This window comes from Melanerpes formicivorus, unplaced genomic scaffold (genome assembly GCF_026170545.1).
Source record: "Melanerpes formicivorus ecotype bairdi unplaced genomic scaffold, bMelFor1.0.p_v2 SCAF_24, whole genome shotgun sequence".
NCBI classification, from domain to species: Eukaryota; Metazoa; Chordata; class Aves; order Piciformes; family Picidae; genus Melanerpes; species Melanerpes formicivorus.
Window position 1 is genome coordinate 1,777,589 of NW_027142376.1, and position 15,461 is coordinate 1,793,049.

The following is a 15,461-nucleotide window of genomic DNA, read 5'->3' on the forward strand; positions in this document are numbered from 1 at the left end:
GACCCTTCCAATCCTAACAATTCTGTGATTCTGTAATACCAGTCCTTTTTTCAACAACACAGGGTTCCATTTCCTACCTGACAGGTTGCTAGAGAAGGCCCTGTCCATGCTGGTGTTTTAGTCCCATGGGCAGCAGCAGTGGGATGGATGTATGTTTTAGGAAGATCATCCTTGTTGAATGCACTGGCATGTTTTACCTAGCACACTCATTGGTGTTTGCTGCCTTATTGTAATGTGGCTTCGTAGTCTCTCCTGTAGGAAGGATGGGAGTCTCTCCTGGAGCTTAGTCCATGTTGTGCATTTCTTGTCTACCAGTGCTTTAATTTCTGAATCACAGAATCATAGAATGGTTTGGATTGGAAGGGACTTAAAAGATCATCTAGTTCCAACCTCCCTGCCATGGGCAGGAACAGCTTCTACTAGACCGGGGTGCTCAAAGCTTTGTCCAATCTCTCATACTGGCCTTGTGCTTTCTTAGTGTAGAAGAAGATGTAGCAGCACTGTTTCCCAGAAATACGTGGCATGGTGGAAGTGGATTACACAGTCAGTTTGCACACCCTCACCTCCCTTGGTTGTACATTAAAACTACCCAACAGTACTGGCAAGCTGTTATCATTTCAGGATGGTGAAGATTTGATGGATGAGAGTGTGCTGAAGTTCTACACTCAGCAGTGGGAAGATTATAGGTTTTCAAGCAAAGTATTGAATGGGATATGTGCCTACCTCAATCGACACTGGGTTCGGCGTGAGTGTGATGAAGGTCGTAAAGGAATCTATGAAATTTATTCAGTAAGTAGTTTTTGGGAGGGATTTACCCATTTGTTCTGTCAGGTTCCCAGAACTTTTGAAAAAGTGGGCATCTCCTAACTTTCTGTGCTTCCACCCCAGTATATTAATGACAATCCCACAGGTCTAAACTTGTGAGATACTCAGTCTGCCTTGTACTGGGATTTTACCAGTATCAGGCTGGAGAGGGTGGTCTGTTTCTGGGCATCAATGTGTCCTTGTCATCCCACTCAGAATTCAGTCAAGTGTTTCAAATAGAGAATGGAGAAGTAAATTACGTTTTTATTTTTAAATCAACTTCAATGCATCTCTGCAGACTTTTCAGTGTGCAAGCTGTTAAGATTCAGTCAACATTTGTTTGGCAGTAGAATTATTTTGGTACAGTTGTGAAAGATTGATACTTGGTATTTTTTTGTAATGTGAAGGGAAGGATAGCAGAAGTTCTGTCTCTCAGACTAAAAGAACCTTTTTCTTTTCTTTTCTTTTTGTTATATATATAGGATAATTGTTGTCCTTACTGGTGAACTTCTAGGAGAGTGTTCTATTATTTCACCACTTCCTTCCCTTACTTTCCTCCCTCCTAACTTCACTACCTAATGCTAAGGGACTGTGTTAGCCTGAAAAGATGGGCAAGAAAACAAGCTCTGTATTGTCAAAGTAACTCACAGGGTTTGTTAATTTTCAGAGTTGGCAGTGGATCACTGTCAGAAGAGGGTAGTAGAGTTGCCTGTGTTACCTTAGGTAGAGGTAGCAATGAAGCAAATGGTGATTTTCTTGTCAAGCAGTCTTATTGCCTGGGAAATGTGTGTGCCAAAACATAATCACTAAAGAATTTCTGAGTATTTAGCATGCTATATGAGCTTTCCTTAAGGAGTTATCTGCATGAATATGTATATGTGTATATGTATAAAAAATATTTTCTTTATGCCCTCCTTCATCTCCCTTCTTTTACTTCCAGCTTGCCTTGGTGACCTGGAGAGACTGTTTATTCAGGCCATTAAATAAGCAGGTATGTATTGTATGTGTTACAACTGCAGTGGTACTTTATAAGGTTAATTTTATATATTGTTAGTAATTATTCCAAGGAGAGTTTGGAGGCTGGCAGTGGAAGACCCAGAAAAGAAGCAGGAGCCTTCCTTTGTGATGTTGAAAAGATAACATTTTGGGGTGAATAAGCTTTTCTCTGGGTGTGTGGTTGAACTTTTATATCAAAACTCTCCTGTTGCCTAGTTGCACACAGGACCCTTGGCTTTTTTTTTAAAAGCTATGGGGACTTAAATGAAGTAGCAACTTCAGCTGTTTCCAAGCCAGGTGTGGTGGGTTGCAGGAGTTACAGGTCAAGTCTTAAGGTTTGAGGGTCAAGATTGTGTGGGGACAGATGGTGGAAGGCCTGGGATTTTTGGTCTCTTCTAATGTTGCTATGAATAGTTATGCTGATGCCTTGGATATTCAGCTCAAACAAATATATCTAAGTAGCAAATCAGCTCAACATAAAGCAAGATGTTGATTTCACTCTTACTTATCAGTACTTTGTGCTGAAAACACTGTTGTATTACAAAGCTAGGTTGCAGTGGAGCGGAACAGTAGCTGTACCATATTTGTCAGCATGAACCAATGGCTTTATTTGTGTGAAGTACAGATGGTTAGCTCAGCTCTCACTGCAAAATTTTCTTGTATTTCAGGTGCAAACCAAATTCGGTTTAGAAGGTGCTTTTTGAAATTAAAACAACCAAACAAGAAAAGAACAAGCACTTTCATAGTCTTTTATACAGCTCACTATTATTTGGACTGGAATTACATTGTAGAACTTAATGGTGCAGCATACTTTGTAGGATTTTTTTGTATGCTCAGTTGTCCTTCAGTTTTGTTCCCAAGAGGCTTGACTTGCCTTGAATAGAGGAATACAATTCTGCTTAACTACTGTGCTTGACTACCAGTTGCTTTCTCTGTGCCTGATTGACTTTTAATCCCTGTTTTCCAAGGTAACAAATGCTGTTTTGAAACTGATTGAAAAAGAGAGAAATGGGGAAACTATCAATACAAGGCTGATCAGTGGAGTTGTACAATCTTATGGTAAGTGTAATAAAGCAGGTTTTATTTATTTAAGGTTTTGTTACTTTCTTAAAAATAAGTAAAAGTGTATCCTCTGTCAGAGCACCTCCTTGGATGTCCAGCAAAGATTTTCAGTAAAATAAGCACATTTATGTACTGTTTTAACTTCATGTTTGCAGTGACACTGGACACAATTAGTTGATGATACGATTTTTTGTAAGTCTTGAATGGCCTGTATCAGGAGCAGTGTGGCCAGCAGGAGCAGGGAGGTCATTCTGCCCCTGTACACTGCACTGGTTGGGGCACACCTTGAGTCCTGTGTCCAGTTCTGGGCCCCTCAGTTTAGGAAAGATGTTGAGTTGCTGGAATGTGTCCAGAGAAGGGCAACAAAGCTGGGGAGGGGTTTGGAGCACAAGCCCTATGAGGAGAGGCTGAGGGAGCTGGGCTTGCTTAGCCTGGAGAAGAGGAGGCTCAGGGGAGACCTTATTGCTCTCTACATCTACTTGAAGGGAGGTTGTAGCCAGGTGGGGGTTGGTCTCTTCTCCCAGGCAACCAGCACCAGAACAAGAGGACACAGTCTCAAGCTGCTCCAGGGGAGGTTTAGACTGGATGTTAGGAAGAAATTATTCATAGAAAGGGATTGGCCATTGGAATGGGCTGCCTAGGGAGGTGGTGGAGTCACCATCACTGGAGATGTTTAGGAGGAGACTGGATGGGGTGCTTGGTGCCATGCTTTATTTGATTAGATGGTGTTGGATGATAGGTTGGACGCGATGATCTCAAAGGTCTCTTCCAACCTGGTTAATTCTATTCTATTCTACAGCTGACAAGAGCATTCATTGTTTAGGACTCAGTCATGTAGGAACTAAATTTGGAAGAGGGAAAGCATAGCAGTTTTCAGAGTGGAGTGGGATTGGTTTTTCCTATTTATGTGAAACTGAGTTTGTCATTCTGATTGCTGTTGTTAACATTGAAACTGGTCATTAATAATAAGAAGAATGAGTACTTAATTTAAAACTGCAAGAGGAAAATTCTGCTTGGCTCTGGTGAGACCTCACCTGGCATGCTGTGTCCAGCTATGGGAGAACCAACACAAGAGAGACATGGACCTGCTGGACCTGGTCCAGAGGGCCAAAAAGATGATCAGAGGGCTGGAGCACCTCTCTTGTGAAGAAAGGATGAGAGAGTTGGGGTTGTTCAGTCTGGAGAAGAGAAGGGTCCAGGGAGATCTTGTAGCAACATTTCAATATCTGAAGGGGACCTACAGGAAGTCTGGGGAAGGACTGTTTAGAAGGGCTTGTAGTGATAGGATGAGGGGCAGTGGTTTGAAAGTGGAGCAGGGTAGATGCATGTTGGACAGTAGGAGGAAGCTCTTCACAGTGAGAGAGTGGTAAATAATGGAACAGGTTCCCCAGGGATGTGGTTGAGGCCCTGTCCCTGGGGTCATTCAAGATCAGACTTGATGTGGCCCTTGGGCAATCTGATCTAGTTGGAGGTGTCCCTGCTGACTGCAGTGGTGTCAGACAAGATGACCATTGATGTCCCTTCCAACCCAATGCAGTTTGTGAATCTGTGGGGGTGGGGGAAATGGAAGGGCAGTTTGAACTAATAATCTAGTGATGTGTTCCAAATCCTCTCATCCATTTAGTGTATCAAAAAGTGCAGTTTACAGGACTAATGTCTTCCACTGCATATTTTTTACCTGCAGAATAAATTGGATTCTCTGAAAGCTTTAGAGAAGGGGTGCTCACGCTGTCACAAGTGATTACCTTTGTGTAGTTTGTTTGCAAGAGACCGCGTCGTAAGTGCCCCTTCTCTGGAAGTGTTCTTGGCCAGGTTGAATGGGGCCTTGGGCAGCCTGGTCTAGTGCAAGGTGTCCCTGTCCATGGCAGGGGAGTTCCAACTAGATGATCTTTAAGGTCCCTTACAACCAAAACCATTCTGTTATTCTATGGTAAAAGAGAATTGTGTCATTACTTGTTCTTTTTGTAGTGGAGCTGGGACTGAATGAAGATGATGCCTTTGCAAAAGGACCTACACTAACTGTCTATAAAGAATCCTTTGAGTCTCAGTTTCTTGCTGACACAGAGAGGTTTTATACACGGGAAAGTACTGAATTCTTGCAACAGAACCCAGTCACAGAGTACATGAAGAAGGTGAGCTATTTAATGAGCTTTGTCAGTATTTTCTGGATGTGAGTATTTTTTTTTTAGAGGTAAAGAAATAAAAAAACTCTTGGCTTTTATTATCAGTTTTTTATAATGCTAGTATTTTACAGAGAAAATTCACTCTTTTTTCCCTGTGGTGATTTGCTTCTGTGTTAATCTGGTCTGGTATTTGTCTCCTTAGTCTGTTGATGAGCTGAGATAGTTGGGGTTGTTCATCTTAGAGAAGACTCAAGGGAGACCTTAGAGCAGCCTTCTAGCATTTGAAGGGGCCCTCCAGGGCCGCTGGAGAGGGACTTCTTGACAGAGGCATGGAGTGACAGGATGAGGGCTAATGGCTTCAAACTGAAAGAAGCTCAATTTAGATGAGACATGAGGAAGAAATTCTTTCTCATGAGGGTGTAGAGGCATTGGAACAGGTTGCACAGAGAAGCTGTGGAGGCTTCAAGCCCAGAAATGTTGAAAACCAGGTTGGATGGGGCCTTAAGCAACCTGGTCTCATAGGTGGTGTCCCTGTCTGTGGCATGGGGGTTGGAACTAAATGGTCTTTAAGGTCCCTTCCCACCCAAACCATTCTATGATTCTGTTTCAGGAAGTACAATGAAAGTTTGAGACTTTATACTGGCCAAACCAGAAGAGAATGATTAAAATCAGATTTTAGTTGACTTCAAAACACCAAAATAGTTGTTCTAATTCTGATCTAGAAGTTTACTCTTCCTATCCAGTTGTGTGTCAGCACATTTTATTGAATCTCTTCCTGATCAAGATGGCCAGGGAAATTCCCTCAGAATATTTTAATGCAACCAGCCCCAGCCAGTGCTTTTGCTCAACAGAGGACAGATTTAAATTCTTAGTCTCTGGTTTAGGGGATCCCAGGAAGGTCAATGTAAGAGCAAGCTGAATAAACACTGACTATTTCTAGCCTGGTTTTTGGGTCAGTCTTACTAATGTGCAACAGATCATCTTCTACCCTGGACGAGTGCTGCTGTATCTATCATTCTCAGCACATTTTCTCACTTTCTGAATTGCTGCTTGGTTGTGTTGGGTTTTTTTCCACTTTTAGTTCAATTAAAAAAAAAAAGAGCAAGCTTTTTGAGTATGCAGTGGGCAGATACACATCCCTCCCTGCAGGATCTTGGTGTTTGGTGTTTATTTTGGAGAACTCTCCTTTTTTTTGCCACAGAACACATCCTGTCTGAGTCTTGGAATTAAAGTCTGATTTACTGGGGGGAAAAAAAAACCCAACTCTAGAATTTGCACAGTAAAATGAACCCTCCATTGAGGTAGTTGTCCAGTAGTGCCCAGATCTACCTGTGTTTGCTTTTCTGTTAATGAATTAATGATTGGGGTTTTGCTGCTTCTCTTTCAATGCCTTGTCTTCAATCCTAAAACCAGAATCTCAGTCGTTGATAACCTGAATGCCTGAGCTAATCCAGGCTTCCTTGGTGCAGGACAGTAAAAAGCTGTCTGAAGGGCATTGCTATTTCAAGAACTAGAGATTAGTAGCAAGTAGAAAGAACTTAATTTTTACCCTAAACAGTCCTCACAACTTCAGAAATCCACAGAAGGGCAACTCACTTTGTTTGAACCTGGTGCTGAAGCTGAAAACACATCTCAAGTGAGGGGAAAGGAGGAGGAATCTTCATCAACAAAGGGTGTAGCCTAGAGCTTCTGCTCAAATTAATATACTAGAGATGTATGTGAGCTGGTTGGGCTGTCTTGGCATCTCCTCATGGATAACATGGAGCTATTGAAATCAACCTTAACAAGAAACTGGTTTTGTTGCTTGTTTCCTGGGGTACAAATGATGAAACTGGAAAAGATATGCATTAGGCTATACAGTAACTATGATCATAGCTTGCAAAATGGTACAGACTTAAGGAAAAAATCCAAACACGCACACACCAAACCCTCAAAAAGAAACCTATTGGAGCACCTTCATGCACACCAGCATGTTGTATCATATACAGAGTCCTGGCTAACTGAGGAGGTCCCAGATGACTGGAGATTGTGAATGTGATGCCCACCTATAAGAAGGGCTGGAAGAAAGATCTGGGGAACTACAGATCTGTCAGTCTGACCTTGATGCCGGGGAAGATCATCCTCAGTGCCATTATGAAACATAGGCAGGGCAATCAGGGGATCAGGCCTACTCAGCATGGGTTCATGAATTGACAGGTCCTTAGTCACAGACCTGATCTCCTATGCCAAGGTGACCTGCTCAGCGGATGAGGGGAAAGTCTGTGGATGTTGTTTACCTGGACTTTAGTAAAGCCTTTGACACTGTCTCCCACAGCATCCTTCTGAAGAAACTGTCTGCTTATGGCTTGAGGGGGTGGACACTTCTCTGGGTAAAAATATGGGTGGGTGGCCAGGCCCAAAGAGTGGTGCTGGAGCCCTGGAGCAGGCTGCCCAGAGAGGATATGGAGTCTCCTTCCCTGGAGACTTTCAAAACCTGCCTGAATGTGTTCTTGTGTGATCTGCCTTAGGTGACCCTGCTTTGGTAGGGGGGTTGGAGTCAGTGATCTCTGGAGGTTCTGTCCAGCCCCAGCCATTCTGTGATTCCATGATTTAAGGCTCCTGTGTGCGATGCAGTGTACTCACAGTGTCATTGTGCTGTTGTTGGTGTCCGTAGTATGACCTTTCATACACAGCCAGTATTCTAAAATACTGGGAGAGTGCATTAACTTCATTTCCTTCCCTTGGTGATCTTAATTTAAATCACTAGGATTGAGAAGGGGACCTGGGCACTTTATTCCTTACAATGGCTTATAAAGTGAATCTTTGAGGGTTTTGCAAACAAGCTGGAGGTCATTGTTGCATAAACAGGTTTACATTTTGGTGTAAGCTGAGTTTCTTGAGTGGCATTTAGCATTCTGCTTTGCCAGAAAGATAGACTTATGTAGCATTACGTGTGCCAGAGGAAATGCTGGTGTGATGTAAATGGTTGTAAATTGTTGAAAAGCTGTTCTGTGTAAGAATGTAGATGAGAGCATTCACATTTTCAGTGTCCAGGGGGAGATAGGTGGTGAAATACTGTAACGGATTGCTCAGAGAGGTGATTGAGGCCCTATCCCAGGAGGTGTTCAAGCTCAAACTGCCTGGGGTCCTGAGCAACCTGACCTAGCTGGAGAAGGTTGTACTGACTGCAGTGGGGCTTGAACAAAGGTGACCTTTGAGAGTCCCTTCTAACCCAGTGCATTCTGTGATTCCATGATAAATTTTTTTGGTGTTTTCTGCCTTTTTCTTTTGTGGAGGTCTGAGATAGGTTCATGTTTTGTCTTAAGGAGGTGGAGCATAACAGCACATTAGTGAGAGGTTTGTTGTTGTTTTCTGGCTGACCTCACCAAACAGGCAGCTGCTCCCTGCTGTTGGGTTTCTCTTGTGCCTTCCACACAGGTTTCATGCTTCTCTCTGTCTCCCCCCCACAGGCTGAAGCTCGCCTGCTCGAGGAGCAGCGTAGAGTTCAGGTGTACCTCCATGAGAGCACACAAGATGAGTTAGCACGAAAATGTGAGCAGGTACTTATTGAAAAGCACCTGGAGATCTTTCACACAGAGTTCCAGAATCTGCTGGATGCTGACAAAAATGAAGGTAAGGAGATTCAAACGTTGGGTTTAGGCTTAGAGCTCCTCCATGGTAGTGGTTAGTGACTACTGGAAATTCTGGTGATACCTAAACATGATTTGTTCAGAAATTAAATGGGGAGAGAAGATAGAATCTGTCAAGCAGCTTTTGATCAAAGTGAGGTGGTTTAGGATATTGTCTCAAATCTATTCTTATCCCCAACATAAAGGCAAAACAGCACCAACTTTGATTTCTCTATGCATGGCTGGAAGAACTTCCAAGAACTGTCCTTCCCACAGGAGCTGAAGCATGTGTGAGAGAGGTGTGAGACGAAAACCAGACCAGTAGTCTTGCCATCTGTTTCAGTTTCTTCCATGGTTCTGTCTGAGTCAGCAGTGAGAATTTTGAAGTCCAAGTTTTCCACAAGTGTGTATAGGAAGTGTTAAAAATGAGTAGAAGCAAATAAGGAACTTCTAAATCAAAATATATAAATACACAAAACTGCTGGAAACTGCCCAGCACAGAAAGAACTGTGTAAACAACTGGCTGGACATGAGCCAGCATGTGCCCAGGTGGCCAAGAAGGCCACCAGCATCCTAGTCTGGATGAGCAATAGTGTGTCCAGCAGGGGTAGTGAAGTGATTGTACCCCTGGGCTCAGCCCTGCTGAGGCCATCACAGATTGAACACTGAGTTCAGTTTTGGGGCTCTCACTACAAAACAGACATTGAGGTGCTGAAGCAGGTCCAGAGAAGGGCAACAAAGCTCATGAAGGGTCTGGAGAGCAGGTCTGGTGAGGAGGAGCTGAGGGAACTGGGCTTCTTTAGTTTTTTGGTAAAGGAGGCTGAGGGGAGACCTCATTGCTCTCTACAATTCCCTGAAAGGAGGATAGAACAAGGTGGTCAGCAAGGGTAGGATGGGAGGAAATGGCCTCAAGTTGCACCAGGGGAGGTTTAGGTTGGATATTAGAAGAAACTTCATCCTTGAAAGGGTTCTTAAATACTGGGAAAAGGCTGCCCAGGAAGGTGGTAGAATTTCCATCCTGGGAAGTGTTTCCAAGAGGCACAGGAGCATGGTTTGGCTCCAGCCTTGGAGTTACGTACTGGTTGGACTCGATCTTAAAGGTCTTTTCCAACCAAAATGATTCTATGATTGTATAATAACAGTCCTAATTTGTAGTAACTCTTGAAAAGTTTATCTACATGAGAGGGTTTTAACTCCCTTTTTAAACCATTTCATCTCTTTGAGTTACTGAGCCCTAGAAACAGAAAGTATGCAGATTTCTGCAAATCAGGTTGGGCTTTTTTGGAGACTTATGCAGCATTGTGAAGGTAAATCAGATGTTAGCAATTTGTTTTCTCTTTAACCAGTCTTACCTTTCAAGCTTGCTGCAAAGACTTGCTATGCTGCTGGGGGGGTGGGGGTGGTTTGGCTTTTTTTCCTCCTCCTGTAGTGTTTTCTAGGCTGTTACAGGAGCAGCTGCAGGTATGTTTTTGTTGGTGATGGATGTTAACTCCTGTTGACAACTGTTAAGAAATTGGAGTTGTACCCAGTACAAATAGGAGATGTTGGCTTTTCTCTTGTGGTTTTTTTCAGACTTGGGACGCATGTATAACCTTGTATCTCGAATCCAGGATGGCCTTGGAGAGCTGAAAAAGCTTTTGGAAACCCACATTCATAATCAGGGTCTAGCTGCAATTGAGAAGTGTGGAGAAGCTGCTCTAAATGCAAGTATCCCACCAAAATAAGGCTGTGTGTGGTTGCTGCCAGTTTCACATGAGTGTGAGCTCTTCCTGATACTGTTTCCAGTTGGATTGTGTTTTCCCTCTGGCTGTTCAAACTTTTGAGGCCCAGGGAGGTCTCAAGGGTTGATCATCATCTTAAAACAAGTCACACCCCTGTGTTACTGTCCAGTGGGCATTGGGGTTTGGGGTTTTGGTGTTGCTGCTGGTTGGTTGGTTTTCCCCCTGTGAGTTTGCTCTCTATCAGGGTGTCATGCTGCTTGGAAAGATGGCTGTGCAAATAGAATATCTTACACTTGCACAAACTCCTGGAAGTCCACTGCTTCAATAAGCATTCTCTCCAGTGGTTTGCATTTTATTTCATTTTCAGACAGATTCACAGAATGCATTGGTTTGGAAGGGACCCTCAAATGTCATCTTGTCCAACCCCCCTGCAGTCAGCAGGGACACCTCCAACTAGCTCAGATTGCCGAAGGGCCACATCAAGTCTGATCTTGACTGTCTCCAGGGATGGGGCCTCAACCACATTCCTGGGCAACCTGTTCCAGTATGTCACCCCTCTCACTGTGAAGAACTTCCTCTTTATGCCCAACCTAAATCTGCCTTGCCCCAATTTCAAACCATTGCCTCTCATCCTGTCACTGCAGTCCCTTCTAAACAGTCCTTCCCCAGACTTCCTCTAGGTCCTGGTCAAATATTAAAATTCTGCTCTCAGGTCTTTCTTGTGTCAAGCCTGGACAGCCACAATTCTCTCATGGGAGAGGTGCTCATAGGAAGTGGTGGCAGTGGCTGAGTGACTGCTTTGGTTGTCTTTTTGTACTACACTCTGGTTGGTGTAAATGAGACCTTGTGCTAATTAAGTCTGTCCTGCGCCCGTGACCTATGCTAGTCTGCTAATGGTTCATTGACAGGCTGAGGTAGCTGGGGTTGCTTAGCCTGGAGAAGAGGAGGCTCAGGGGAGACCTTATTGCTGTCTACAACTACCTGAAGGGAGGTTGTAGCCAGAAGGATGTTGGTCTCTTCTCCCAGGCAACCAGCACCAGAACAAGAGAACACAGTCTCAAGCTGCACCGGGGAGGTTTAGGCAGGATGTTAGGAAGAAGTTCTTCACAGAAAGAGTGATTGGCCATGGGAATGTGCTGCCCAGGGAGGTGGTGGAGTCACCATCACTGGAGGTGTTTACGAAGAGACTGGATGGGGTGCTTGGTGCCATGGTTTAGTTGATTAGATGGTGTTGGGTGATAGGTTGGACACGATGATCTCGAAGGTCTCTTCCAACCTGGTTAATTCTATTCTATTTACTAGCTTGATTTTAGAAGAGATAGAAAGCAGAATGTTGATGGGCTCCCAAAGCAACCTCTTTTTCTTGCAGGATCCAAAAATGTATGTACAGACAGTGTTGGATGTCCATAAGAAATACAATGCTTTAGTCATGTCTGCATTCAACAATGATGCTGGCTTTGTGGCTGCACTAGACAAAGTAAGTAAATGTAGTGGTACAAGGTGGACACTTTGGGTTTTTCTGCCTCTACTCAGCGTTTTGTCTCCCAAAATTTCACTGTCTTTTGTGATTTACAGGCTTGTGGTCGATTTATAAACAATAATGCAGTGACAAAAATGGCTCAGTCATCCAGTAAATCCCCAGAGCTACTGGCACGATACTGTGACTCCTTACTAAAGAAAAGGTATGTCCTCAAAGACAGAAGTTACTGATTCAGGGTGGCTTTGGTGTTCAGAGGGTTTAGCAGGTAGGGTTTTATACAAGTCTTCAGAAAGAGAACTTAACCTTCCAAGAAAAAATCGTTTGTACCACATTCTGAATGCAAAGAAATTAGTAGCAGCATTCCTAAAGACTGTATGGAGGCTGCTTTTCTTGTATAATAGAATGGAGATAATCAAAGATCTTGGAAGCCAAGTTACATGTTTCTAATAAAACAGAAGGGGGATTTAGTTTGGTTTGGTTTTGTCCCACAGAACTGTGATGTATGTTGCAAAGAGGAGACACGTGTTCCCTTGTTCTGTGAAGCCTCTTGCTTGCTTCCTGTTGTTTCCTATACATCTTCCTCCACCTGGGCAGTAACTGGGGAGGCCAAAAAGTGCTTTCTAACCTCTCATGGTTCATCATTTAGGGAAGGTCATAGCATAGTTTGGGTTGGAAGAGACCTTAAAATATCTTAGTTCTAAGCCAAGATGTATGGTTTCATATGATTCGGCAGCTTGCGTGTTGAGTTGGCATCAGTTCAGTTCTTACTGGGTTGGTGTCAGTTTTGTCACTGGCAGCCTTACTAGCTGGTTTAGGGAAGGAAACAACTCACCACCAAGCAACCCAAAACCAGGAGAACTTGCTCACTTTTCCTTCCCTATTCCCTCTTACCTACCACAAAGGATTTACTTTTCCCCTTCTGCAGGGGAGATTTGGGGCAGGCCTGATGGACAAGCTTGGTATGGAGGAAAACCGGTACTCTCTGAGCTCTCATGCAGTCAAGCTCTCTGAGCTGTTTTTACTGTACTAAGATAAGAAATGTGATAGCATTTAGCAGCAGGAAAAAAGGCAGGAAGAGAGACATTGATGTTCAAGCCCATAAATGCTGAGAAGTGTCAGGAAGCAGGAAATCCTGAGCAATTCATAGAATCATTTTGGTAGGTCATTGAGTCCAACCATTGAGTCCAATCATTGAGTCCAACCATCATCTAACCAAGGCTGGTGGTCATGGTCCAGAACTTCAACTTATTATTCCAAAATACCATACTTCAGAATTGCCTTTATGTGGGATTGTAAAGTGTTCATTTCATGACCCTGTTTTCTCTCTCTGAAGAGTCTTTGGTAGCAGAACTACTCAATCTTTGTCCCTTCTATTTATAAAACTCTCCCTATACATCCATATGTTGTTTTAATTCAGCAGTTTCAGGACTTGTTAAAAATACACTTCTTGAATTGCAGCTCGAAGAATCCAGAAGAAGCAGAATTGGAAGATACCCTCAATCAAGTGGTGAGATGTCTATGTATATAGTTCTCTGTAAACTTTGACAAGTTAGGGATGATCACAGAATTACAGAATGCCTTACCTTGGAAGGAACCTCAGAGATCATCTACTCCAGTCACCACTGCCATGGGCAGGAATGCCTCTCCAAATAGACTTGGTTGGAGTCTGTCCTTAAACATCTAGTATGGCCTTAAACATCTCCAGGGAGGGGTCATCCAGAACCACTCTGGGCAACCTGTTCCAGAGTCTCACCACCCTTGTACTGAAGGATTTCTTCCTAAGATCCAGCCTAAGCCTACTCTCCCTCAGCTTAAAACTGTTTCCCCCTAGTCCTGTTGCCAGACACCCTTATGGAAAGTCCCTCTCCAGTCTTCCTGTAGGCTCCTTTCAGGTATTGGAAGGCAGCTGTAAGCTCCCCCTGGAGTCTTCTCCAGGCTGAGCAACCCCAGCTCCCTCAGTCCATCCTCACAGCAGAGGTGCTTCAGCCTTTGGAACATCTTTGTGGTCCTCCTCTGGACTCGCTCCAACAGCTCTGTGTCCTTGTGGTGGGGACACCAGACCTGGGCACAGTATTCAAGGTGGGGTCTCATAAGAGTAGAGAAAAGGGCCAGGATCACCTCTCTTGACACACTCCTTGATGCAGCTCAGGACAGTTTCAACTCTGACACAAGTCAGACAAGAGAGAACCTTTTCTTTGTTGGATTCTTTTATGTCATTTCCAATACCAGTTTTCCAGTAATAACCTTGATCTGTGTGTGGCCTGGGTAGTTGTATCTTTTTTTAAATGGGGGAAAAAAAGCCCTTTGCAGTGGATGTGAAATGGCTACACAGAGGTTATGCTTTCACTTCATTATTCTGTACATGTAGATATGTATCATTTTGATAGTGTATATTCTCATCATTACATAGACACATGACACATACAGCCTTACAAATCAATACAGATGAGGAACATACACTTCATGTGTTCAAGGCAGTATCCATATTTAAACCAAACCCATACCACCACTCTCTGCTCCAAAAAATACATTTTCAAAAAGCCCAGAACCTCAGCTCTTCAAAATCTAAGTTTAAATTAAGTAGCTACTGCTACTTCAAATAGCTTGGTTGATTGGTTTTTTTCCCCCAAGAAAATTCATAGAATCTCAGATTGGTTTAGGTTGGAAAGGACCTTAAAGAACATCTCGTTCCAACCCCCTGCCACAGGCAGGGACGTCTCCTGCTAAACCAGGTTGCTCCAGGCCTCATCCAGCCTGGCTTGCAACACCTTCCAGGCCTGGAGCCTCTACAACTACCATCAGCAACCTGTTCCAGTGCCTCATCAGCCTCATGGGGAAGAACTTCCTCTTCATATGTCATCTCAATCCAGCTTCTTCCAGTTTGAAGCCATTACCCCTTGTCCTGTCACTTTGTGCCTTGTCAGAAGTCCCTCTCTAGGCCTCCTCTAGGCCCCTTCAGATACTCTGACACTATTGTTAGGTTTTTCTGGAGCTTTCTCGTCTCCAGCTGAAAAACCCCAACTCTCTCAGCCTATCTACATAGCAGAGATGCTCCAGCCCTCAGGTTATCTTCATGGCCCTTTTCTAGACCAGTCCTAACCTGTTCTTTGACCTGCTGCCCACATGGTTTTGATGCAGCCCAAGACACAGTTGCCTCCTGGCCACCAGGTCCCTCTGGATGGCATTGCTTCCCTCCAGCGTGTCAACCACACACCTTGGTGTCCTCAGCAAACTTGCTGAGGGTGCTTCAATCCCACTTTCCATGTTGCTGACAAAGATGTCACTGGTCACTGGTCTCCCTTTGGAGTTGAGCCATTGGTCTCAGCTCTCTTGAGTGAGAGAAAATCCAGCCAACTCCTTATTTGCTGAGCGGTCAACCCATCACACCCCTGCCTTTCCAATTTAGAGCCCAAAGTATTTAAATGCTTAGGTTGTTTGTTGGTTTAAGTTGGTTTTATTTGTTCCATTACAAACTGTCTGATCTTTTCCAGATGGTTGTCTTCAAGTACATTGAGGACAAAGATGTCTTTCAAAAATTCTACGCGAAGATGCTGGCCAAGCGACTTGTGCACCAGAACAGTGCCAGTGATGATGCTGAGGCAAGCATGATCTCTAAACTAAAAGTGAGTATTCCTTGAGTGTCCCATCACCTACCGCGCTGCAGGCC

The 15,461-nt window shown here is 43.9% G+C and overlaps 1 protein-coding gene across 1 annotated transcript in view; it reads left to right on the forward strand.

Moving 5' to 3' along the window:
- CUL1 (cullin 1) overlaps nucleotides 1-15,461 on the forward strand; it is a 50,239-nt gene that overhangs the window by 23,224 nt on the left and 11,554 nt on the right. The window contains exons 4-13 of the mRNA XM_068152579.1: nucleotides 622-789; nucleotides 1,745-1,795; nucleotides 2,769-2,859; nucleotides 4,831-4,994; nucleotides 8,435-8,597; nucleotides 10,166-10,296; nucleotides 11,684-11,791; nucleotides 11,890-11,996; nucleotides 13,253-13,301; nucleotides 15,286-15,417. Of these exons, the coding sequence (XP_068008680.1) occupies nucleotides 622-789; nucleotides 1,745-1,795; nucleotides 2,769-2,859; nucleotides 4,831-4,994; nucleotides 8,435-8,597; nucleotides 10,166-10,296; nucleotides 11,684-11,791; nucleotides 11,890-11,996; nucleotides 13,253-13,301; nucleotides 15,286-15,417 (1,164 nt within the window). The remainder of the gene's footprint in view (nucleotides 1-621; nucleotides 790-1,744; nucleotides 1,796-2,768; nucleotides 2,860-4,830; nucleotides 4,995-8,434; nucleotides 8,598-10,165; nucleotides 10,297-11,683; nucleotides 11,792-11,889; nucleotides 11,997-13,252; nucleotides 13,302-15,285; nucleotides 15,418-15,461) is intronic.